At 36.9% G+C, this 24,012-nt stretch overlaps 1 protein-coding gene and 1 long non-coding RNA gene across 2 annotated transcripts; both read right to left on the bottom strand.

The window, feature by feature from the left end:
• Positions 1 to 14,905: 14,905 nt before the first annotated feature.
• On the bottom strand, positions 14,906 to 16,170 carry LOC145075267 (uncharacterized). Its single transcript, XR_013692398.1, has 4 exons — positions 15,410 to 16,170; positions 15,280 to 15,337; positions 15,148 to 15,189; positions 14,906 to 15,010 (listed from the first exon to the last, which is right to left on the bottom strand). It is a non-coding gene; the product is annotated as an uncharacterized LOC145075267 (long non-coding RNA).
• A 6,285-nt stretch (positions 16,171 to 22,455) lies between these two features.
• On the bottom strand, positions 22,456 to 23,758 carry LOC145073843 (zinc finger protein ZAT5-like). The gene has a single exon (XM_079020325.1). The coding sequence runs from the start codon at positions 23,649 to 23,651 to the stop codon at positions 22,647 to 22,649; it is 1,005 nt and encodes a 334-aa protein (XP_078876451.1). The 5' UTR covers positions 23,652 to 23,758; the 3' UTR covers positions 22,456 to 22,646.
• Between the last annotated feature and the right edge of the window lie 254 nt (positions 23,759 to 24,012).

Genomic DNA, 24,012 nt, shown 5'->3' with positions numbered 1-24,012 from the left:
CAAGGCATCGGCTACCACGTTATCCTTGCCCAGGTGGTACAGGATCTCACACTCATAGTCCTTTACCACGTCCAACTATCTGCTCTGACGCATGTTCAGGTTGGGCTGATCCATCAGACACTTCAAGCTCTTGTGGTCCGTGTATATGGTACACCGAACCCCATATAAATAGTGATGCCAGATCTTGAGGACGAACACCACATCCCCCAACTCCATATCGTGAGTATGATACCTTGTCTCATGAGGCTTCAGCTGCCTCGATGTGTATGCTATCACATGCCCTCTCTGCATCAGCATCGCACCCAGTCCCGATATCGATGCGTCACAATATACCACAAAGTCCTCCATTCCCTCCGGAAGGGCCAACACTAGGGCTTCGCACAATCTCTGGCGAAGTGTCTTGAATAAGGCCTACTGATCCGGACCTCAACTGAAAGCAACGCCCTTCTGGGTCAGTCTAGTAAGAGGAACTACAATCCTGGAGAAAACCTGGATGAATCTCCGAGAATAACCAGCCAACCCCAGGAAACTCCTGATCTCCGAAGGGGATTTCGGCACCTCCCAACTCATCACCACCTCAATCTTGGCAGGATCGACCAATATCCCACTCTGGTTGATGAGGTGTCCAAGAAACTGGACCTCTCATAACCAGAAATCGCACTTGGAGAATTTGGCATAAAGCCTCTCCGATCTCAGGACTCCGAGGATCTCCCTCAAATTCTCCTCATGCTGCTCTCTGGATCTCGAATACACCAATTATCATCAATGAACACGATCACCGAACAATCCAACATCGGCCTGCACACCCTGTTCATGAGATCCATGAACGCCGTCGGCGCATTGGTGAGCCCGAAAGGCATCACCACAAACTCGTAATGCCCATAACGAGTCTTGAATGTTGTCTTTTGGATATCCTCACCACGCACCCTCATCTGATGATATACAGACCTCAAATCAATCTTGGAGAACCACGACGCTCCCTGCAACTGATCGAACAAATCGTCGATCCTCGGTAAAGGGTAACGGTTCTTGACCATTAGCTTGTTCAACTCCCGGTAATCAGTGCACATCCAGTGTGAACCATCCTTTTTGTTGACAAAAAGGATCGGCGCTCCCCACGGAGAGCTACTCGGTCATATAAACCCCTTTCCCAGCAGCTCCTGAAGCTGCGAGGATAACTCCTACATCTCTGGAAGTGCAAGGCGATAGGGCGCCCTGACGATAGGCGCTGCCCCCGGAACCAAATCGATACGGAACTCCACCAGCCTCTCGGGAGGCACACCCGGCAACTCCTCGGGAAAAACATCTGGGAACTCACACACTATCGGGACCTCATCGACCGTCCTCGGTCTCTCTGCACCTACCCTTGTATCCACCACATAAGCCACAAACCCATTACAGCCCTGTTGTAGACTCTGCCTCGCACTTGCAGTTGAACAAAATGCTGACCCAGAATGGGTACCCTCACCATAAACCATAATAACTCCCCTACTAGGGTCTCGTATGATCACCAACTGTCGCTCGCAGTCGATAACCGCTCCAAATCTGCTCAACCAGTCCATGCCCACGATGACACAGACATATCCCATAGCAATCGGGACCAAATCAATCAGAAACTCAACGCCAAAGATCTCGAGTACACATCCCCGAATCACATCAGTGGCATACACTGCTCTCTCGTCAGCTATGGAAACTCGCAAAGGCCGACTCAACACCTCTTAATGGATACTGATGTACTGACTAAAGGCTAACGACACAAAAGACCGACTCGCACCTGAGTCAAATAACACCAAAGCAGGCACAAAACACACAAGAAACGTACCTACACATATCACAATATAAGCATAACACCACAAACTAAAATAAACAGATGAAAGAATACATACCATCCACAACATCGGGTGCTGCGCGGACCTCCTCCGCTGTCAACTGGAAGCCTCTCCCGCGAGCCTTCGGCGCCTCGGCCTTCTCCGGCCGACTCTCGGTAGCTCGAATCGCAGCAGGGATAGATCCCTGAGAAGCTCCCTGAGCTGACCCTCTGAACTGCGGACACTCGGCCTTTTGGTGTCTGGTTTGGTTGTAGTGAAAACAAACTACAAACCCCTTAGGGCAATCCTTGGCCATGTGCCCTTCCTTGCCACACTTGTAGCAAGACCCTGCTCTGCATACTCCCTCATGACTCTTTCTGCACTTGCCATAAGGCGGCCCTTCTAGTTCCCTGATCTTGAATTGGTGGGCTAAGCCCGCTTGGTAGTCGGCTGGGACTGTGCCGGTCGCCGATCCCTCCCCTGAGACTCTGCCTCCTCCCTGGCCTGAGTCTCAAGCTCAATCTCCATCTTCCGGGCATTTGCCTAAAGCTAAGAAAATGTCCGGTACGTCGAGTTTGCCACGAACTCTCATATATCCCTCCTCAGAATACTCAGATACTGGCTCATACGTGCCTGCTCGGTAGACACATGCTCAGGGCAGAACATTGCCCTCTCATGGAACATCCTGGTGATCACAGTAACAGACTCAGTACCCTGTTTGAGGGTCAGAAACTCCAGGGCCAAACGTTCCCTCTCCACCGGGGGAACGTACTCATCACGAAACATAGCGGTGAACCTCTCCCAGGTCACCGCAGCAAGCTCAGTAGAAGAAAAGTGCGTCGTCACAAACTTCCACCAGTCCTTCGCTCCCAAGCGAAGCTGGTTCAGCGCGAACCGGACCCTCAGATGCGCTGGACATGAACACGTATAGAAGCATCCCTTAATATGAAAAACCCATCTCATCGCAGCAATTGGATCTTGCGTCCCATCAAACTCTGGTGGCTTCATGTTGCTGAACTCCCAAAACAGCAATGAATCACCACCCTGAGGTCTGGCAGCTACAGCGGCTGCAGCCACAGTAACCGCCGCGTATCTCTCATCGAAAGTCTCAATCAGAGTGGTCTTGATAGACCCAAACATCTCTGGAATCTCCGCACGGATGGCCGCAACCACCTCCTCATGAATCATTTGGCGGAGCTCCTCATCACTCACCCCGCTGGTCCCTAGTTTGTGGTGTGTCCCAACCATGATGTCTCTAAAATACAACATAAAACATATCAGAGACTCGCTCGAACATACACGCACTCGATAACCTGAACCTACTCGATCCATGGTACCCCAAGGATTCTTACTTGGGTTGTGCACTGCTCCGGTGTCTTCAGTAGTACGGGTCCAATACTACCGTCCACACCGCATCAATGTTCACCCCAAGTCCTCATCCTAGGATCCAAGTCCCAAGTCCTCTAGCAGATCTCTCATAAGCTCCTCGCTGCCATCTATTCACTCTCAAGCATCTCCTAGCAGCAAAATCCCTAGGCTAAGTCATCACAAATCAGGCCACTCTAGTCCTAATAAGAATACCTAGCCTACTCTAGCATGCATATCATATCATAACATATCTCATAACTCATAATGTAAGGGTATTTTGGGAAATCACCGTCCGGGCGCTGGCTAATCGTACACACTGCTCTACTCTGCTCCTTCAAAAACCTTTTACTCTTAAGAAAATTTTATGATTTTTTATTTTGAAAATCTCTCAAATCCTCAGTTTGAGTTCAGATACGCCCGAAGGTGCACCTGAATCCCTCAAACCAAGGCTCTGCTACCAACTTGTAACGCCCAAATTTTCAATTAATTTTTCACATTTTAAAAATACTCTTTCATTCATAATTGTTATAAAAACATCATTGTATCACATAATCAGTTCATAATATCACATCCCAAGATCATAATATGTAAAAGCTCCTCAAGTGTGTACTGATCAAGCCGATGCCTTCCCGCGATCCTCACTGGTACCTGAAACACATAACATAACATTGTAAGCATAAATTCTTAGTGATTTCCCCAAAATACCACACGCAACACATATTAGCCACTCGAGGCTATAACTCTGTTTGACCCTTTGGTCGATGTGTCTTAGTTGGACCTTCCGGTCCCATAACTCTAAGGGCCCTCTGGCCCTAACTCTGTGGACCCTACGGTCCAAACTCTATAAACTTTGTAACATACATAGCATAAAGCACATAGAAATCTCATCATGCAAAAACATACAAATACTATATCACATAACTCGAATTACCATTATAGGTAAAGTATAGTGAGAAAACTCACCTCAGGTAACTCGGTAATTTCGAACTCTGTAAAAATTTGGTCTAGTCTCCGCCTAATCATATGAAATAAACACTCTAAATCAATACATCTCTCAAGGATAGACTATTCCCTCTCTTAGTACTCTTAGAAGGGTAAAAGACCATTTTACCCTTCTCATGGCTCCAAGACCCTAAAGTTGACCAAATCCTAAAAGTCAACAAAATTCAATTCTTCGGGTTACCCTGCGCGTACCAAACATGTACGTTGGGCGTACCTGGTGTCTTCACAAAACGGGGTGTGCAACCCCTTACGCCGCGGGTATTGGGATTACGCCCCACGTAACTCCCAGTTTCAGACTCTAAGATTTTGGGGTCTTAAACAGTTAAGTCCCACGTCCAACTTCTAGATCTAACCATTTCTAAACCTCTTAATCCATAAAGTTGGTGACTTTAAGCCTTTGCTTGGCTGGACAAGTCACTAACACCCATAATATTCCATTTCCCAACTCTAGAAAGCTCATAACTCAAGCATGCCCTCATATCAACGACCAAGATGGAAACTTTATGGATCTTTAACACAAATACCACTGAAATGGGACAGATCTAGGTCCATGGAGCACATTACACTCATAAAGTCTCCACCTGTGGGACTTTTAACCCTAGAAATGGTCCATGCAACATCAAACCAAATAAAGAGGAAAGTTTTGAACTTTATACCTCTAGATGAAGCTCCTTTCTTTGAAGATCTCAGATCCTACCTTGCACTTCAAGCCCTAGCCTCCATAAGCTCTTCTCTTTCTTCTTCACTAGCACACCAAGACACTTTTAGCTCCAAAACACACACACACACACTTAAGCTATGGATGATGGAAGGCTCTCTCTTAGGGTTTCACTCTCTGGACGGAGGCTGGGAAATGAGCCTTAGCATCCTTTAAATAGTGCACAAACCAAACATTTAGGGTTTTCATCTAGACCCATTACGCCCAGCATAAACCTGGGTACGCCCAGCGTACCCAGGCGAGTCCGCCTCCAAATTAAGCACATGAGTACGCGCAACGTACTCCCCAGTACGCCCAACGTACTCATTTGCTACAAGAACTCTCTCAAGGGACCAATTTTGACAACTTGATAAAATGGTAGGGTTAAATAGCTTTACCAGGATTTCGGGATGTTACATTTTTTGGATGTTAAATACCATTGGATGGGTTACTTTTTATTGGCATTAAAAGCACATTACATTATGGCAGGGTGATGTTTCGCAGTTTAATGAATCTTCCACTTATTTGATGGGCTGGTTCAGAGATTATTTATGGTTAAACTCTTCACAACTTATTAATGGATATAACCCTTTTAGTATGAATAGTTTATCAGTCTGGGCATGAATGTTTTTATTTGGACATCTGGTTTGGGCTACTTGATATATGTTTTTTATTTCCTAGCGTAGATATTGGCCGGAATTGATTGAAACTTTAGCATGGGCTCATAAACGCACACCTTAGGCCAATTTCATTCGTTGGAGAGATAAATCGGTGGCACATTCGATTGTACAAGTAAGATTGGTTGGATTATCCCACTTTTCTATAGGTTATATATTTACTTATGCGTTGCATATATCTTCCCGGGACTTCTGCAGGCTAGAGAGATGGAACTACTGAAGCAGCTCCCTCTGCTTCTAGAACTACAAAAGGGTTGGGGCAATCACTTTTTAGATCATGGCTTGTAATCTAGGAGCCTTTCCCTTAAATTTTAACTTACCTAAGGTAACTTATTAAGATAAAAAGTCTAGGATTGAGATATGATCAGACATTTTTCCCCGGCTACGTTTTAGGGTGGTAATTGGTTACTTGGTCGAGCAGCTGCCCTTGGAAAGGAAGGAAAGGTTTTCCACAGCATCTTTGGGTTTTACCTGTTCAGGTTACTACAATTAGCATAATTATTTGAAGGACTTCAGAGAGTACTGCTGCTCTTGTTTGAGTAGAATCCTGGTATCTTTCTATAATCGTCTTTGTACCTCCTGTTGCTGCAGAGCCTCTGTGTTGTTGGTTTGACCCTGCCGGGTAACTGAATATTCTCCCTAATCCATACACTTAGGTTATGATCCATATCTCATGTGGGCTAACTCTTCATGGATACTTACATAAACTTAGATGAACATGGATCAATAGCCCAAACTATATATATATATATATATATATATATATATATATATATATATATATATATATATATATATAGATATAGATATATAGATATATATATATATATATATATATATATATATTTACATAATCTGTCCCCGTTAATTTAATTGGTCTCTTTTGATCACTAAATTACTTCCAAATTAATTATTAATCATTACCAATTAAATATTATGTTTCCTTAATTAATATATTATCCTTATAATATATTAATAAATCATAAATAACCTCCTTCTCAAATGTGCAGCCTATCAGATTGTTCTGGTGAAGGCAACCCAAATGGACCATGCTACTCTCAGGCCAAGTACATACCAATTATAGTTATGGGCTTAGACACCTAATCCAACAACAGTTACTTGGAAAAGTTCCAAGCAAGACACAGTGGTTGATTCTACGTGTGAATCAGAGTACATAGCGACAAGTGAAGCATCAAAGCAAGCGGCTTGGCTAAAGAACTTCATTGGATATCTTGGAGTAATTCCAACCATTTAGGAGCCTATGCAACTTTTCTGCGATAATGAAGGTGTAGCTGCTTTGACTAAAGAACCGAGAGGCCATGGCAAGTCAAGACATATTGACAAAATATACCATTATATTAGGCATAAAGTAAAAGAAGGCCACCTCATTGTGAAGAGGGTATCATCAGACGAGAATACTGCATATCCTTTAACGAAGGCTTTGTGTAAAGTCAAGCATAACCAGCATGCTAGGAGCATTGGATTGAGAGATGATATTAGTTTTAGTAGTTAGATGATTATTTTGAAACTTGTAACAAAATAAATGTAATTGATTTTTGGTGATTAATAGTAGAAATTATTTATGAGTTTGTGTATTGCCTTTGTTAATTATTTATTATTGTGTTTCGTTTTTGCATGTTTTACTTCCCGGATAATTTTATTCCACAGTCGCTCATACTTTGGGAAGTAAGTAGTAAATTAAGACTATCATGAATTGGATTGTAGATTGTCTAAGGAGGTTATACATAGAAATTGTATTGCTACAACATTCATGAGTACTTAGAAATGGAGATTTAAGTATTGGATAAACCCACACTCAGAGAATTACTTCATGGACTATATCACGAGTAATTCTGAGATGATAATATATAATATTCTTGAAACAAAGATATATGATTTTTAATTTGTAAGTCGATTGTGAATTGGTGTTGCGAAAACATGTCAGTAAGAAGATGTTATAAAATGCAGTATCATGTATGAATTGATAAGTAAAGGATACAAGCATATGAGTCAAAGTTTATACATTCCTTTTACCTTACTAAGGAAAAGTGATATCTTTGGGCCCCTTAGTGATTTGGTGTGGACTTATAGTGTTGGGCCCGACCAGGACTCAATTGATATGTTCAATTTGAAGTCTTATGTCGTCATCACAAATCGTGAAATCGAGAAACAATACTCAGACAATAAGATTGATTGTAATTCATGGCCCACATTTATACGATATCTAGTAGATCAGAGGAATATTTGATTGTTTATCTTAGGACCAATTTCTGTTTAGTTCAAAGTTTCACAGTTGTTATGGAAGCACTCTTTGTTGTTTAATTTAGAATTTATACTGGTAATTACAGTTATAGACTTTTCCAAGTCGGAGACTATTGGATTAGGTGTCTAAGCCAATAACCGAACTAGTATATACTTGAATTATCAGCAAAGTCTTTTTAGGTTGCCCTCAAACCTAGTAATTGAATAGGATGAATTTTAGATAGATAGAGCGAATGATTTATTGATTTATTATAAGATTAATAAACAAAATAGATGAATTTATTAATATGTTATGAAAATAATATATTAATTAGAAATAGTCATATTTAATTAAGAATTAATCAGAAATTAATTAGAACTAATTTTAGGATTAATTGGATTAATTAAAAATGCAAGCATTAAAGAATAATAGTTCAATAGTTAAACAAGAGATGTTCTAGAACCTTCCTTGGAAGGGGTGGACTGTTTTTAGGGTATCCCAGTGCATCTAGAATATTCACTGTAGATAAGTAGGAAGCTGGATAATTACCGATTTGAATTTATATTGTTTTATTCAAATTAGGATTATCTAGGGTTTCCAAGTTACACTATATAAAGGATCCTTGGACTTGGATTTTCGGAAACCACTCCTCCTTTACAATAGATAGCCTAAAATTCCATTATCCCCTCTCCTCTCTCTTAAGCCTCATTGTTGCTAGGTTTGGGGGTGAACCATTAGAGGCATGAGATTTCTGGTGCTAGTTTCCAAGCAACTAAAAAAAGGGTTGTTTGATTTCTTACTACCACAATTAAGATGTATGTTTTATTCTATGAACTTTGAAATTACTTAGGGTTTTAGGGTTCTTGTTATTCAATAGAATGTTATTTCAATAGAGTTATGACTAGATTTAATAGGTTGCATGTGCCCTTAAGTGTACAAGGATGTATGAAGCGATTATATGAGATGAACAATGACCTTGTTGAACAGTACCACAAGAGAGATCATCAAAATAAATATGAGGCGATTATAGCTCTCATTGCTTGCAAGATGAAATAGGGAGAGTCTGTATGCAACCATTTGCAGAGAATGCATAAATACGTGGAACATCTTGTTAGGATCAATGTGGATTTCGTTGAGGATTTGGCCGTTGACATGGTCTTAAACTCCTTGACAAGTTGTTATGATTAGTTCATTTTGGCTTATCATTTGAACAACATAGAAGCCACATTGGCCTAACTCCATAACTTGTTGTGGACTGTTGAGTTAGGAATGAAGGGAAAGAATCCATCCCCATCCACTAATGCTCTTATTCTCGCCATTAAGAAAAGAAAAGGGAAGAAAAGGAAGGTGTCAACTAAAGCTAACCGGAAGGACAAGGCCCATGTTGGGTTATCTACAAATATCCCAAAAGCAAGGCCCAGTTCAAACATTACGACTATTAGTGACCCCAAACGGGCCACTATTTACTATAGAAATGACAAGGGAAATTGGAAGAGGAGCTGCCCCAAGTGACTGCAAGACATCAAGGATGGCAATGTGAAGCCATCGTCTGCATGTATATATACTATTCAAACTAATAACTCATAATCCACTTATTCTTGGGTCCTGGATATAGGATGTGGTTTTCACATTTGTTCTAATTTGCAGGGACTAAATGAAAGCAAAGAGGTGGAGCATGACAGGATGAATCTGATCATGGGAAATAGGCGATCTTTGCCTATTACCAAGATTGGAACTTATCACCTTGTGCTTAGTGGTGATGTTAGGATTAGTTTTATTGATTGTTGTTATTCATTAAAAATGATGCAAAACATTATTTCATTTTATGCATTGTTCACACAAGGTTTTCTTTTCTCAATTAATGATTTGAATGGTTCAATTTTAGCTTATAAAAATGGTGTTTTTATATTTAAAGCTTTACCTTGAAATGGTGTGTATGAAATAGTGACTTGTGTTGATAGTTTAGGAAATATTGTACTTCAGATTTGATCATCTAATGGTTTAAACAAGATATGATTGTGGCATTTCATCTTGGGCACATTAAGAAGAAGTGCATCGCCCAACTCCAAAAGAATGGAGTGTTAGAATCATTTGACTTAAGGTCAAATGATGAGTGCGAGTCTTGTCTTTTGGGCAAGATGACAAAATCACCTTTCACTGGATATAGTGAAAGAGGTGGAAGTTTGTTGGACCTCTTACACATAGATGTGTATGGACCCTTCAGATCCACCACAAGAGATGCTAATCGGTTTATATAATATTTATGGATGATTATAGTAGATATGGTTACATCTACTTGATCGAACATAAATCAGAAACCTTTGAAAAGTTAAAAGAGTTTAAACATGAACTCAAGAATCAATTAGGCAAGAAGATAAAGATGCTCTGATATGATAGAGGAGGAGAGTATCTTATTATCGAGTTCCATGATTTCCTCAAGGAATGTTGAATAGTTTCATAATTGAATCCTCACAAAACACTACAACCTAATGGTGTAGCTGAGAGGCGCAATCTGACCTTGTTGGACATGGTCTGTTCCATGATGAGTCGAGCCACCCTTCCCATTTCCTTTTGTGGGTATGCCTTAGAGATAGCAGCCATTATCCTCAATCTTGTACCCGCTAAGAAGGTTTCCAAAACACCTCACGAGATGAGAATGTGGAAAGTTCCCTAGTTGGCACATATCAAAGTCTGGGGTTGTGAAACTTTCGTTAGACAAGAGACTCATGACAAGCTCGAAGCCAAAAGTGAGAAGTGTATTTTCATTGGCTACCCACAAAAGTGTTTTGGATATTTGTTCTACAGACCTAGTGAGAACGTGGCGTTTGTATCATAAAGAGTAGTCTTTCGTGCGCACGCGCACGAGAGAGAGAGAGAGAGAGAGAAAGAAAGAAAGAAAGAAAGAGAAAGAGGGAGCTCATATGCAAAAAGGATAGTGGGCGCACAATTGACCTTGAAGAGATTCAAGATTCAACCAATTATGGAACCTTAGAAGACGTTAGAGTTCAACCAGAGGAAGAAATTCCAATTAAACTAGTTGAAAATTTATTACCTCTTCATCATTCCAATAGAGTTAGCATGCCACGTCAGTTTTATGGTTTCCATATAACTACAGATGGGGATATGTTTATCAGCGGTTGTATACTTGTAAATTTTGGAAGAACTATCTGACTACAAGGAAGCAATGGTGAGCCTTGAGGCCTAAAAGAGGAAAGCAGAAATGGAGAATGAGATCAAATCCATGTATGATAACCAAGTTTGGAATTTGGTTGATCATTTATCGATTCGGAAGACAGTTGGTTGTAAATGGATCTTAAAGAAGAAGACCTACATGGATGGAAATGTGAACAAATTCAAGGCGTGACAGGTTACGAAGGGCTTTACTCAAACCCCAAGGATTGACTAAAATAAGACCTTTTCACCACTGGCCAAGATAAAGTCTATTAGGATAATGCTCACCGTAGCTACCTTTCATGATTATGAAATTTGGCAGATGGATGTCAAAACTACTTTCCTTAATGGGAAGTTTGTTGAAGATGTTTACATGAGTTAGCCAGAGGGTTTTGTAGATGAAAAGTATCCTAATAGAGTGTGTAAGTTTGAAAATTCTTTTATGGATTGAAAAAAACATCTTGTAGCTGGAATATTTGCTTCCATGAGAAAGTCAAAGAGTTGGTTTCTATAGAAGTGAGGATGATTCATGTGTGTATGTTAAGGCTAGTAAGATTATAGTAACTTTTCTAGTATTGTATGTCGATGACATACTATTTATAGGAATTGACATTCCAACCTTGCAAGATGTGAAATCTTGGCTTGGAATGTGTTTCCTTATGAATGATCTAGGAAAGGCTGCCTACATTCTTGGGATAAGAATTTTGAGAGATAAAAAGTAAAGACTAATTGGACTTAGTCAAAGTACATACTTGGACAAGGTACTAAAATGGTTTAGTATGGAAAATTCCAAGAAAGGAGAGCTACCTATTCAAAGTGATATGTGCATATTTAGCTATATATTTCAATTAAAATTTTATTACTTTTTGGCTAATTTATAGCAATTTACAGACAAAAGGTACTTAATTATGTTTAAACTGTATTTTCAGTCTAAAAGATGAGCTTGGAAGCAAAAGAAAGTGGGAAATGCGATTGGGAACTCGGGAATTAAAGAAAGAAGAAAAGAAGAAGAAAAGAGTCAAAATCCTGAAGGACTCGGCGAGTTGGACGTCTACTCGATGAGTCCACACGAATGTTTGCAAAGCAAATACAAAGTCCTTGTTGTACACAGACTCTACAAGGGGTACTTGGCGAGTCGGTTATGTACTCGACGAGTAGACCCTGTTTTTTGAAGTTTATAAATAGAAGCCAATTGCCGATTCCAAATGTTTTTCTGGAACCTTTGGGGATTATTTTGCGACTAAAGGTGCTGCTGGAGCTTTGGAGTTTGTGGAGAAAACCCTAACCTTCGATTTTAAGGAGATGAAAGGCAAACCAAGCGTACTCTTTACTTTATCTCTTGTTTTAACCATGTGTGAACTACTAGATATTGTTTATGAGTTTCTTCCTGCTGTAATTATGAACTAAACCTTATATCTTTTGTTTAGCGTAGATAATTTATGACTATGGATTGATTTGTGGTTGGATTATTTGTTTATTGTTGAATTTTGTTTTATTAAGCTTGTTAAAAAAATCTTATGCATTAACCACAACTATTTTCTATAAATTAACAAGTAATTAAGTGGAATGAACATCTCTTAATTGCTTATCTCATATGATTTATGTGAAAACATTGTTATGTTCCTAGGAATAGCGAATGTGAAACTAGGGTTAACTAGAAAATGGGTAAATTAATATGTGAGCTTGTGTGATAAACCATCAACAAGAGGTTAATTGAATTAGTAATTTGATTAGCTAATTACAAGTCTTATTTAACCCAAATAAATAAAATAGGAAATTCATTAGTTTAATCACTTGATCACTGCTTAAATTAATTTTTTTCTAAGGATTGATAATAGCGAATGTGACCTAATCACTTTAACCGGTAGCCAATAACAATTAATCCATTGCACTTGCCATAAAAACAACCATAGGAGTAAATGAATCGAACCTAAACATAATTCTTCTTAACATTGAATTTAGTTTGTTTTTACTAGCTTTAGTTGTTAGTTACTTAATTAGCGTATTAGTTAATTATTTAAGTTTGTAGTCTTGCAAAACTAGAGAAAACCTTTTACTTTTATTACTTGTTTTAGTTAATTCTAGTCATTAGTTTAATTACCGTTCCCTGTGTTCGATATCCTACTTATTCATCTATACCACCAATTGATAGGTCCACTGCCTTTGTGTGTCTAAATTATATCTTAAAAGTAGGACTAAAACTAGTGCATTTATATACACATCACAAAGCAATGCCAATTTGAGTAAGACTCAAAGCTGAAGAATGGATGTAGAGATAGCTAATATGTGTCGATTCCCTTATGCTTCGATTGTAGGATAAATCATGTACGCTATGACATGTACTCGCTCTGATGTTTGCTTTGCTTTAAGCATGGTTAGTCGCTATCAGGGAAATCTTGGCAAGGCTCATTGGATAGCAACAAAGAACATTCTCAAGTATCTCCGAAGGATAAAGGATATGATTCTAGTCTTTGGAGGTACTGATACGTTGAGAGTAAAAGGGTATAGTGACGCCGACTTCCAGACAGATAGAGACAACTTTTGTTCTCAGTTGTGATGGGTGTTTTTATTAAATGGTGGAGTTGTTACTTGGAAAAGTTCAAAACAATACACGGTGGCTGATTCTACGTGCGAATCAAAGTACATAGTGGCAAGTTAATTATCAAAGGAAGCAGCTTGGCTGAAGAACTTTATCGGAGATCTTGGAGTAGTTCTAACCATTTAGAAGTTAATGGAACTTTTATGCGATAATAAAGGTGCGGTTACTTTGACTACAGAACCGAGAGATCATGGCAAGTCAAGACATATCAATAGAAAGTACCATTACATCATATATATATATATATATATATATATATATATATATATATATATATACAGAGAGAGAGAGAGAGAGTAGAAGAAGGTCACCTCATTGTAAAGAGGGTATCATCAGAAAAGAATCCTGCAGATCTTTTGATGAAGGATTTGAGTAAGGTTAAGCATAATCAACATACTAGAAGCATTGGTTTGAGAGATGATATTAGTTTTAGTAGTTAGATGAGTAATTTGAAACTTGTAATAAAATAAATGTAATTGACTTTTGGTGATTAAATTATAGAGAATATTTATGACTTTGTTTACTGCCTTTGTCATTTTTTTCATGTGTTTCGTTTTACATGTTTTACTTCCTGAATGATTTAATTAGTCAAATTCCACAGTCACTCATATTTTTGGAAGTAATTAGTGAATTAAGACTGTCATGAATTGGCTTGTAGATTGTCTAAGGAGTTAGACATAGCAATTGTATTGCTACAACATTCATGAGTAGTTAGAAATGGAGATTTATGTATTGGATACACTACAAAAAATATGTCATTTAATGGCACGCAAAAAGTGTCACTAAAGACTCAAAAAAGTATCACTAAAAGCATGTCAAAGTATCCGCGGCACACATAATAACTGTCACTAGAAACCCTCCCACTAAAACCCATTAGTGATAGTTTTTATTTTGTTGCTGCAACTTTTTAGGCTTTTAGTGGCACTTTTTTATTTCTCACGGTAGATGAAAGGTTTTTTGTAGCACATTTTTTGTGCCATTGAATACTCATTTGATTCAATAATTCATTCTATATTTAGTTACACATTTTAAGATATTAGTGACATTTTTTTATTTGCCACAATATAAATAAATATTTTGTGACACATTTTGCACCGATGAATACTCACAAGATTTTAAAATTTAGGCTATTATATAATTTTTATCGATAATATACGATAAAATCAATAATCAAATTGTAGCACATACAAAAAATAATACAAATTCTATTTTTTTTTATCAATTATTTTAATCTTTTTGAATCAAATACATAAGTAAATGTCAAATATGTATAAATGTGAAACCAAATACATGCTAAACATAAAGTAACGAACAAAAGTAAATAAATAATAATAAATAAATAAATAAATAAACTTGAAACTTAATTGCAAGTAAGCTACCCCAAACTCCATGTTAGGTTGAATAAATTGTGTTATTTCATACTCTAAAATCAATGATAGCAATTTCCTGTCAAAAAACAAACCAAGGCTATTCAAGATATAATTACATAAGTCACAGATTAGAAATAAATAATATAGCATTAAACACAAATCAACTATGTCTGTAATAACAAACAAAAGAGAAAAGCACATAAAATTGATTACCTTCATTATGGTGACTTGCGGAAGATGATCCTAGGTGGTTAACTAAAATAAATTAATAAAAACATAAGTCACTACTATTAGTAGTTTTCTATAAGGCTATTGTTCAAAAAATTACCAAAATATCCACATTACCATATATATACCATTAGGGTGTGTTTGTAGCTTATGACTTAGGAATATAATCTCATATCTACAGAAAATGACATGTCATTAAAAGTTGTACGATTATGAAATAAGAAAATATGCGAAAACCAAAAGATACCTTCTTGATACCTTCCCTCAAGATAGGCTCGACATTTTGAAGAAGTGTCTATATATAAATAAAAAAAGAATATTTTCATTAGATAATATAAAATACATGCAAACAAAATTAACGTAAAAGAGACAAAATTACCCTTGTTTTATCGTGTATAAAAACCATTTAAGTTATTTTATTTGGACTAAACAATAGCAACCTAAAAAACATGAACCATACGATCAATAAACATATCATCAATAATGTAAAAGAATAATAAAAATATAAATATATAGGTGCAAAAACATATCTGGAAAACAATTTTCAGAAGAGGTTTGTTTTCAGCCTGTTCACACCCAATATCATGACACTACGTATGTAACACAAACTTATTTAGAAAAATAATTTAAAAGTTATAAATGTATGTATTTTTTGTTATGTTCAATTGTTACTAGTATGCAATTGGAAATTACCTCAACAAAGCTCCTTTTGGCAGTAAATCATGCATAGAAACAACTCTTGGTAGCAGCATGTCATGTAAAGAATTCAACTTTTTTTAATAACAAATAAAGAATCCCCTGCCATCATAAAATAATCTTTCTCTAAGGGACAAATTGCAAGAAATATCAAGATACTTTCATTTAGTTGTTTATTATTATCATAGCATGCTACTTTCATTTCTTTCTATTACTACATTAACTATCAACTTTTTCTTATCAAAGCATTGTACTTTGCAAAAGATACATAGTTATAGCATTGGATGTTTAATTTTTTTCCTTATTAGAACATTATATATTGAAAACTGAAAAAGCTCCTTCATTATAGCAGTCGGAATGAGATAACATTGCTATAATTGTGTGTGATTTTCAAAGGACAATGTTGTAATAGGAAGAAGTGGAATGCTATAATAAACAATTGAATAAAGGTACATTGATATTGTGACATCCCCATTTTCACGACCAAAAAAGACTGATTTTGTTTATACTTTATAAAAATCAGAGTACCTCTTTTAATAAAAATGTTGCGGAATTTGATCCCAGTAAAACATGATAAATACGTTATCAAAACATTTCCGAAGAAATGTATTTTTTTATTTATTTTAAAATATTGGGATGTCCTCGTCAATACAGAAACATAAGCATAAAGAGAACTTACATTCATTATCACTAGTGATTTATATCTCCTTAATCTCTCAGTGTAATGTGACTTCATATCAACACCTGTGATATAAATAAACTGAGTGGGTCAGGTTGGGAAACCTGATGAGTACATAGGGTTTTCAACCCACAATAATATAATTATTATGTTTAATCATCAAACAGTTAACCCAAATTCCCATCCTTATTATCTTCTTTACTCTTACGGATCTACCCTAAGAATCAGTTATTTCTCATTCATTCATTCCTAAGGATTATCCTAAGAAATAGGTACGAAGTCCATCATTGTCAATGACACAGCTGTCAAGCACAACTGCTAGTTCTATCACTTAGGCATAGCTGCCAGAATTGTGACATTCTCTATGAGGCGCTTCTGCCGATATTGTCCTTTAGGCGCTACTGTCATGGTTATAATGTTCTCTATTAAGCGCAATTGTCGATACCATCCTTAGAGCGCAGCTACTAGGATGTTTATCGTATATCAACAACATCTACAGGTTGTGGCGCAACTGCCAGTGATTATCTATAGGGTACTAGGTCCATTGTTGTCAATGTTCAACTATAGGGCACTAGGTCCATACCACTAATATTCCTCTATTTCAACTTTCACCCCTCGTCCTTCATCCACCCATGTTTTACCCAACATATTTTGTAGATATAATAAATATGTATACAATTTAAAACATGTATAAAAATCTCTCACCCAGCATAGACAACAAATATTCAGACAATATACACACATAGCATGTAATTTATATTAAATACTTCATATCTATGTGTAAGATGAAAGTAACTATACACTCACTTGAAAAGGTGGTGACTCGGCACTCGGACAGCACTTTGTTAATCTTAACATAATTTTCCTTTGACAAAACCTAGTATCATTATCACTAGAGTTTAGTCTAATATTCATCGAGACTAATTAATAGTCTAACTATTATTACTATTATATAAGCGTTAAACAATACTCTTCACCCACTATGTAGAGACAGGGACCAGACATAAAACACCGGAGGGCAGGACCATTTTGGCGTATAGTACTTCTGAAATCCAACAACCCTATGCGGCCCTTTAAACCAGATTCCCCGTACCGCGAGTGGTTAAAAAGATATTATAACAACACTTATATAACTCATAATAATAGCCCAAATATTTATTATAAGGACCTAATAACATTATTATATTGAATCATATGTTATACTAAAGATAGGTTAGGCGTAGCTCACTTATAGCGGGTTTTTCTCAAAACCGGGCTTCGCTGGAGCAGCGTTTCCGAGCCGAAAGGCTCTTCTTCTCAGGGCTGTTGGGCACTCCGGAGCTTCCGCCTCGTGCTAGGGAGGTTCCCTAGGCTTTTCAGGGGGTTTTAGGGCTTAGAGAGAAAGTATAGAGAGAGGAATGAAAGGCTAAGGTGTGAAGAATGAAGGAGAGGGGAGTCTCTATTTATAGGAGGCTGAAGAGGCTCTCATGTCGTGACCATTGATGCCCACGTTGTGGGCCAGCTGGGTACAGCCAGGCACAACCTGGTGCTGACACGTGGCATCGCAGATAGGGTGGTAATCAGCCGATTTTCAAAAATTCATAACTTTCGCATACGAGCTCCATTTTCGATGTTCTTTATATCCAAGAGTAGGTAAAAATAAGATCTACAACTTTCATTTTCACTCCGTTGGCTAATTCTCGACCGATCTTAAATTTAACAGTAGGAGGTGATTAGACTGTTAAATGACCGCGAAAAAATCGTAACTCCTTCATACGGACTCCATTTTTGTCTGTATTTTTACTGTTGAGTTCCTATTAATTATATCTTCTACTCTCATTTAGGTTGCGTAAGCCAAAAATCGCTCGAACTGAAATTCGAGTTTCGGGTCATGCACTGCTAAGCCAAATCTTAGAAAAATCATAACTTCCTCATACGAAGTCAGATTTGGGCGTTCTTTTTATGGACACTCTCAGGTTAACATATTCTACGACTTTTATTTGTATCACTAAGGCTAAAAGTCGCTCTATTTACGTCTCCCGGTGTCGTGTCGGTTTTGCTGAAAAACTTCGACGGGTCATAACTTCTTCGTTATAACTCGGATTTTGGCGTTCTTTATATGTACTGAACCCTTGTAACATATACTACAACTTGGCTAAGATTAATCCTTCTAAATAATCTTCCATCAAAAAATCATTTTTGATGTTTATTGTCTCTAAATTGACTAGCCCGGATCCGCGGGCGTTACAGATATGACTTGCATTTAACCCTATTTTTTGTGATCTACCTTTATTCACCTAAAAGATTTTGATGAAATCAAGAAAATATCTGAATTACTGCAGTTGCAGATTGCCCTGCTCCATCAACATCACCAATGGGTCAAAAAGATGTGGGAAAGTAGGTGTCAAAATTTCCATACCAAAAGCAACATTTTCCCTGAAATAAACAAACAATCTCCATCACTTTATATTCACATAAAAATGTTGACCAGATTTTGACATAAAGATTTTACTTAGATACTCAATTCCATCTTTGAGCACCCAATTCACAGCTGCAGCAGTTGGAATCGGCCATTTACCCAAACCAACAACATATAACAAAGACTACAAGATACAATTATCATCTAGTTAAACAAACCCTAATCCAAAATTGATGCAAAATTATAGAATCAAATCTAATGAATCAATAAGGGAAACCCAATCAACTAAACTTACTTGTGTGGCAATAACACCACTAACTTGAGCAGCGATTCCCCGAATGCCTCTCCAGAGAGAATACTCCAAGTAATCACTAGTAACACTATCTGGAAATCCTTCACAGAGCATCAAGCGCTTGAAGAAATTCGAAATTCTGCTAGTTTGATTTGTTTGAAATCAAGTCCAATTGCATTGAAAGTACCATCCCCATCTATCAGGTGTGTGAGTGTGTGTAGGGGGGCATGAACTGCTATAAAAACGTCCTGATGTTTGATGACTCAGATTACTCAACTAAGAAGAGAATATATGAGTTGAAAGTAATCTATCTGCATTTAAAATAAGTGTTTATGAAAAGAGAAGCAGAAACCTCCACATGAATCATTATTGACTCACACCTAGACAATCACGAAAACAATAGAAACAAGATAATGCGTTTCAGGACTATATTGAAAGTCAATGGAAAGAAAAATAGTTCAATCGTAGAAATTTGAACAATAATTTAGCAGTGCGAGTAAACAAAGGATGAAATCAAATGAAATTTAAATTAAAGTATGATTACCGAACCAGATGGAGATAAAAAAGATTAGAAACACCGAAGAGGTATTTGAAGAAGGCTTCGAGATTGAAACCCTTGCGGTGGTAGATAAAAGGGAAATTTTATGTAATAATTGCTCCATCTTCCTCGATCGTAGTTTTGTCTTTAGTCTGAACCTCAACCAGGAACCGTTGGAGGTGATCGACATGGAAGATCATATTTCTGAATCAATATTTCTCTCTTTTCCTAGAAGAACCTTTCTTATCGCGCGTGACTCAAGGCGTCAGATACAGGATACAAAAAATCCTCGTCTCTTTTCTTGTTGAGAAGATTTGAAAAGGAGATTGGAGAAGAGTGATAAGGCAATAAGGAGCTCTGATTCTCATCTTTTCAATTTTGATTTGGAGCTTGTTGATCGTAATCTAGATAAGGATCCAATGAAATCAATTATTGGCAGGATGTATATTGCTAGTTGGAGCTATGAAACACGGTGAATTAGGGTATGAGAAAAGGGGGAAACACTCAAATTTCTTATGTGATAACACCGATCTTCTTTCATTTTTTAAGAAATAAACGCCGATCCATTTACTAATGGGGAAAAATAAAAGGAAATTCTAACTTTTTTAGTGACACAAAAACAAATGGGTAAAATTATACAACAGAACTTTTGTGGTGTATAAATGAATACGTGCCACAAAATATAGACCTTATGGTGTCATTTAGAATTTTTATGTCATTAATAAATATTAATATTAGTGACATAAATTATTAAGTGCCACTAAATCTATTAATTTTATAATGGCATATAAAATATGCCACTAAAAATATACTATAGTGGCATAAACAATATGTGCCATTAAAAATATGTGCCACTAAATGTGATTTTTTGTAGTGATAAACCCACGCTCGGAGACTTACTTCATAGATTATATCACAGGTAATTCTGAGAATATAATATCTTATATTCTTAAAACAGAGATATATGAGTTGTAATTTACAAGTCGGTTGTGCATTAATGTTGCGAAAACACTTTAGTAACATGATGTTATAAAACACATGTATGATTTGGTAATTAAATGATACAAGCATGTAATTTAAACTTTATTCGTTCCTTTTGTCCTAATGAGAAAAAGCGATATCTTTGGGGCCCTCAGTAATTTGATGTTGACTTATAGTGTTGGGCCCTACAAAGACTAAATTGATGTGTTCAATTAAAAGTCTTATGATGTCATCATAAACCAAAAATCGGGAAACAAAACTTGGACAATGAGATTGATTCTAATCCATGTCTCATGTTCGAACGATATCTTGAAGAACAGAGGAATATTAGATCACCTATCTTAGGGCCAATGTCTGGTCAGTTTAGAGTTCGGCGGTTACTATGGAACCACTATTTGTTGTTTAATTTAGAAGTTATACTGGTAATTACAGTTATAGACTGATCCAAGTGGGAAACTGTTGGATTAGGTGTCTACGCCAATAGCTAAATTAACATATACTTGAATTATTAGTAAAGTCCTTTTGGTTGCCCTCAAATCCATTAATTGAATATGATGACTTTTAGGGAAAGAAATTGATTTATTGATTTATTAAATGATTAATAAAAAACACTAAATGAATTTATTAATATGTTATGGTAATAATACTTTATTAAAAATAATATTGTTTAATTAATAATTAATCAGAAATTAATTTTAGGATTAACTTGATTAATTAAAAGTATTGGGGTCTAATTGTAATTATTAAATAGCTGAACAAGAGGTTCTAAAACCTTCCTCCCTTAGGGTGGACAGTTTCTAGAGCGAATATTCTAGTGTTTCTAGAATACCCCTTATAGATAATTAGATTGTAGATAATTACCTAATTGGAGACATTAATATAATATTCAAATTAGAGTTATGTAGGCTTTCCTAATTTGACTATAAATAGACCCTAAGAGCTTCAAAATTTCGGCCACTTGATTATTCCAAGCATAGCCGAAATTCTACTTTTCCCCTCTCCTCTCTCTTTAAGCCTCCTTGTTGTTAGGGTTGGGTGTGAACTAGTAGAGGCATGGGAGTTTTTGTGCTAGCTTCCAAGTGACTACAAAAGGGATTGTGATTGATTATCTATTAGTATAATCAAAATGTATGTAACCCAAAACTCTTTTGTTATTTTTGAAAATATGAGGGTTCTTGATGTTCAATTGATTATTGCATTCAATAGTGAAAACATAGATCCTTTAGGTTGCATTTGAACTTAGGGTTTAAGTTTTTCGCCAAAATATGATTTTTGCAACCTATAAATCTCATAATAAATATCATTTATCCCATTATTGAATTAAATTAGGTAGATATTGATTATCAATGATATTCCAATATATAATTCTTAGTGTTACGGGATCTCAAACAACTTTTGTTAATAACTTGTATGATTCTATTTATGTCTCAGATCTCTCTTGCATATGTATCATTTTTCATAAATGATTTACAATCAAATCATCTAGTTTGAAAGATATATAAAACATGCACATAACTAACGGTTGCATATGTTTTATAGTTCTAGTTTTAAAACATATTATATAATATATTATGATTATTATATACGCCAATAGTATAAAAATACCTAACCACTTGGTAATCCTACAAAAATTCATAGTATTTTTCAACTTAGTAATCATAAATTCATTGATCGTGAATCAAACAATATAAAATTCAAAAAAATGCGGTAATAATATTACAAAGGTATTTCAACAAAATTGAACTTTCATACGTTTACATATTTTTAAAATATCAACAAACTAAATTGGTGAGAAAATAATTTACAATTTTTGGTGGGGGTATGATGATGACTTCACATCTACCTTCACAAAATCACAAGATAGTACAAGTTATAAATAAATAAATAAATAAATAAGTATTCAGTAATGACAATCCACCAATTTTGGGGCAGCGGACAAACGAACGGCCTGTTGTTTATTCTCATTTTCCCCCGTCGGTGAGAATGTAAATCCCCGTTTTTGACGTTGATCGTCATCGGCGGCTGCTACGGTGGTTTCCCGTGGGGCCGGAAGGTTAAGATCCAAACACAACGCATTATTCTTCGACTTATTATCATAGGTCTCTGCGCGCACGGTGGTCATCGGACTGAACGGAATCAAAGATAAGGTGGTGGTGTTTGCGTGGCCGGTGGTGCTGTTATTGCCACCTTTATTGCCGCCGCCTGCCACCCGGTGACGCCTCATATGACCACCCAACGCTTGTCCAGAATTAAATTCTGTGCCACAAATTGAGCATTCATGAAGCTTGGAGGAGGACTTGGTGAATGAAACTCGGTTGTTTAATTGAAGAGAAACGGAAGAATTGTGATTCCTGAATGGAAACTCGGTTGGTGATTCATTAATGTTATCGGCAATGTAGGGTGGTGGTTTTCTCATGTCTTCATTATTTTTAGGTTTCTTATGGCTCGCTCGATGGCCTCCGAGAGCTTGAAATGAAGAAAAGGTTCGGTTGCATGTCCTGCATTCATAAACAAAAATTCCAGTGTTTCCGGTGGTCGACGTATGTATGTACCTTTTGCTATTAAACTTGAACATTCCATCGTAATCGTCTTTGCTTTTTCTTGAAGAAAGGTCCAAGGACTGGCCTTTGGAGAGGAGGATTAGGGATTCGGCAGTGTCTTCATCTTCCGTGGTGGTGCTACCTGCCGGAAAACCAGAAGAGGATACAGGAGAGTCATTTGAATCGTTATTGTTTGCGGATGCAATTGTGAAAAGAATTGGAGATTGTGGCCTTTGACGCTTGGTTCGTTTGCCTTTAGAGATGTTGGTGATATCTTTGGGAGGAGCATCACCATCACCATCAAGACCACCACCACCAGCGGTGGTGGTGGTGGTGGTGGTGGTTTGTTCTATGGCAGCCTCCATGGCTGGCTAGGTGTAAAATTACAAAGCCAATGATAACCACTCACCACCATAATACCAACCACATAAAGATAGAAAAATTCATGGAGAGAAAATATAGGGTTATATGAAGCAATATGTACAAGTAGTGAGAGAAGGTGGTGGTGCATATTTATATATATGGTTGTGCATGCATGTGAGTTAGAGATGGAAACAAGAGTGGATGGAACACAAAAATTAGAAAAGGAAAGGCCACATCTTATCTTATATATAATCTTTATTTTTTTTTTATCCTATTTCTCTCGCATCTAAACGAATATATGAGAATTATAGACCGGGTAGAAAGATTTTTCTTAAATATAGAATACTTGTGGTTTCATTTTAT

The sequence above is a fragment of the Lactuca serriola genome, chromosome 9, assembly GCF_051521515.1.
Source record: "Lactuca serriola cultivar US96UC23 chromosome 9, Lser_US96UC23_V15, whole genome shotgun sequence".
NCBI classification, from domain to species: domain Eukaryota; kingdom Viridiplantae; phylum Streptophyta; class Magnoliopsida; order Asterales; family Asteraceae; genus Lactuca; species Lactuca serriola.
This window is presented reverse-complemented; position numbering and strand designations above follow the sequence as displayed.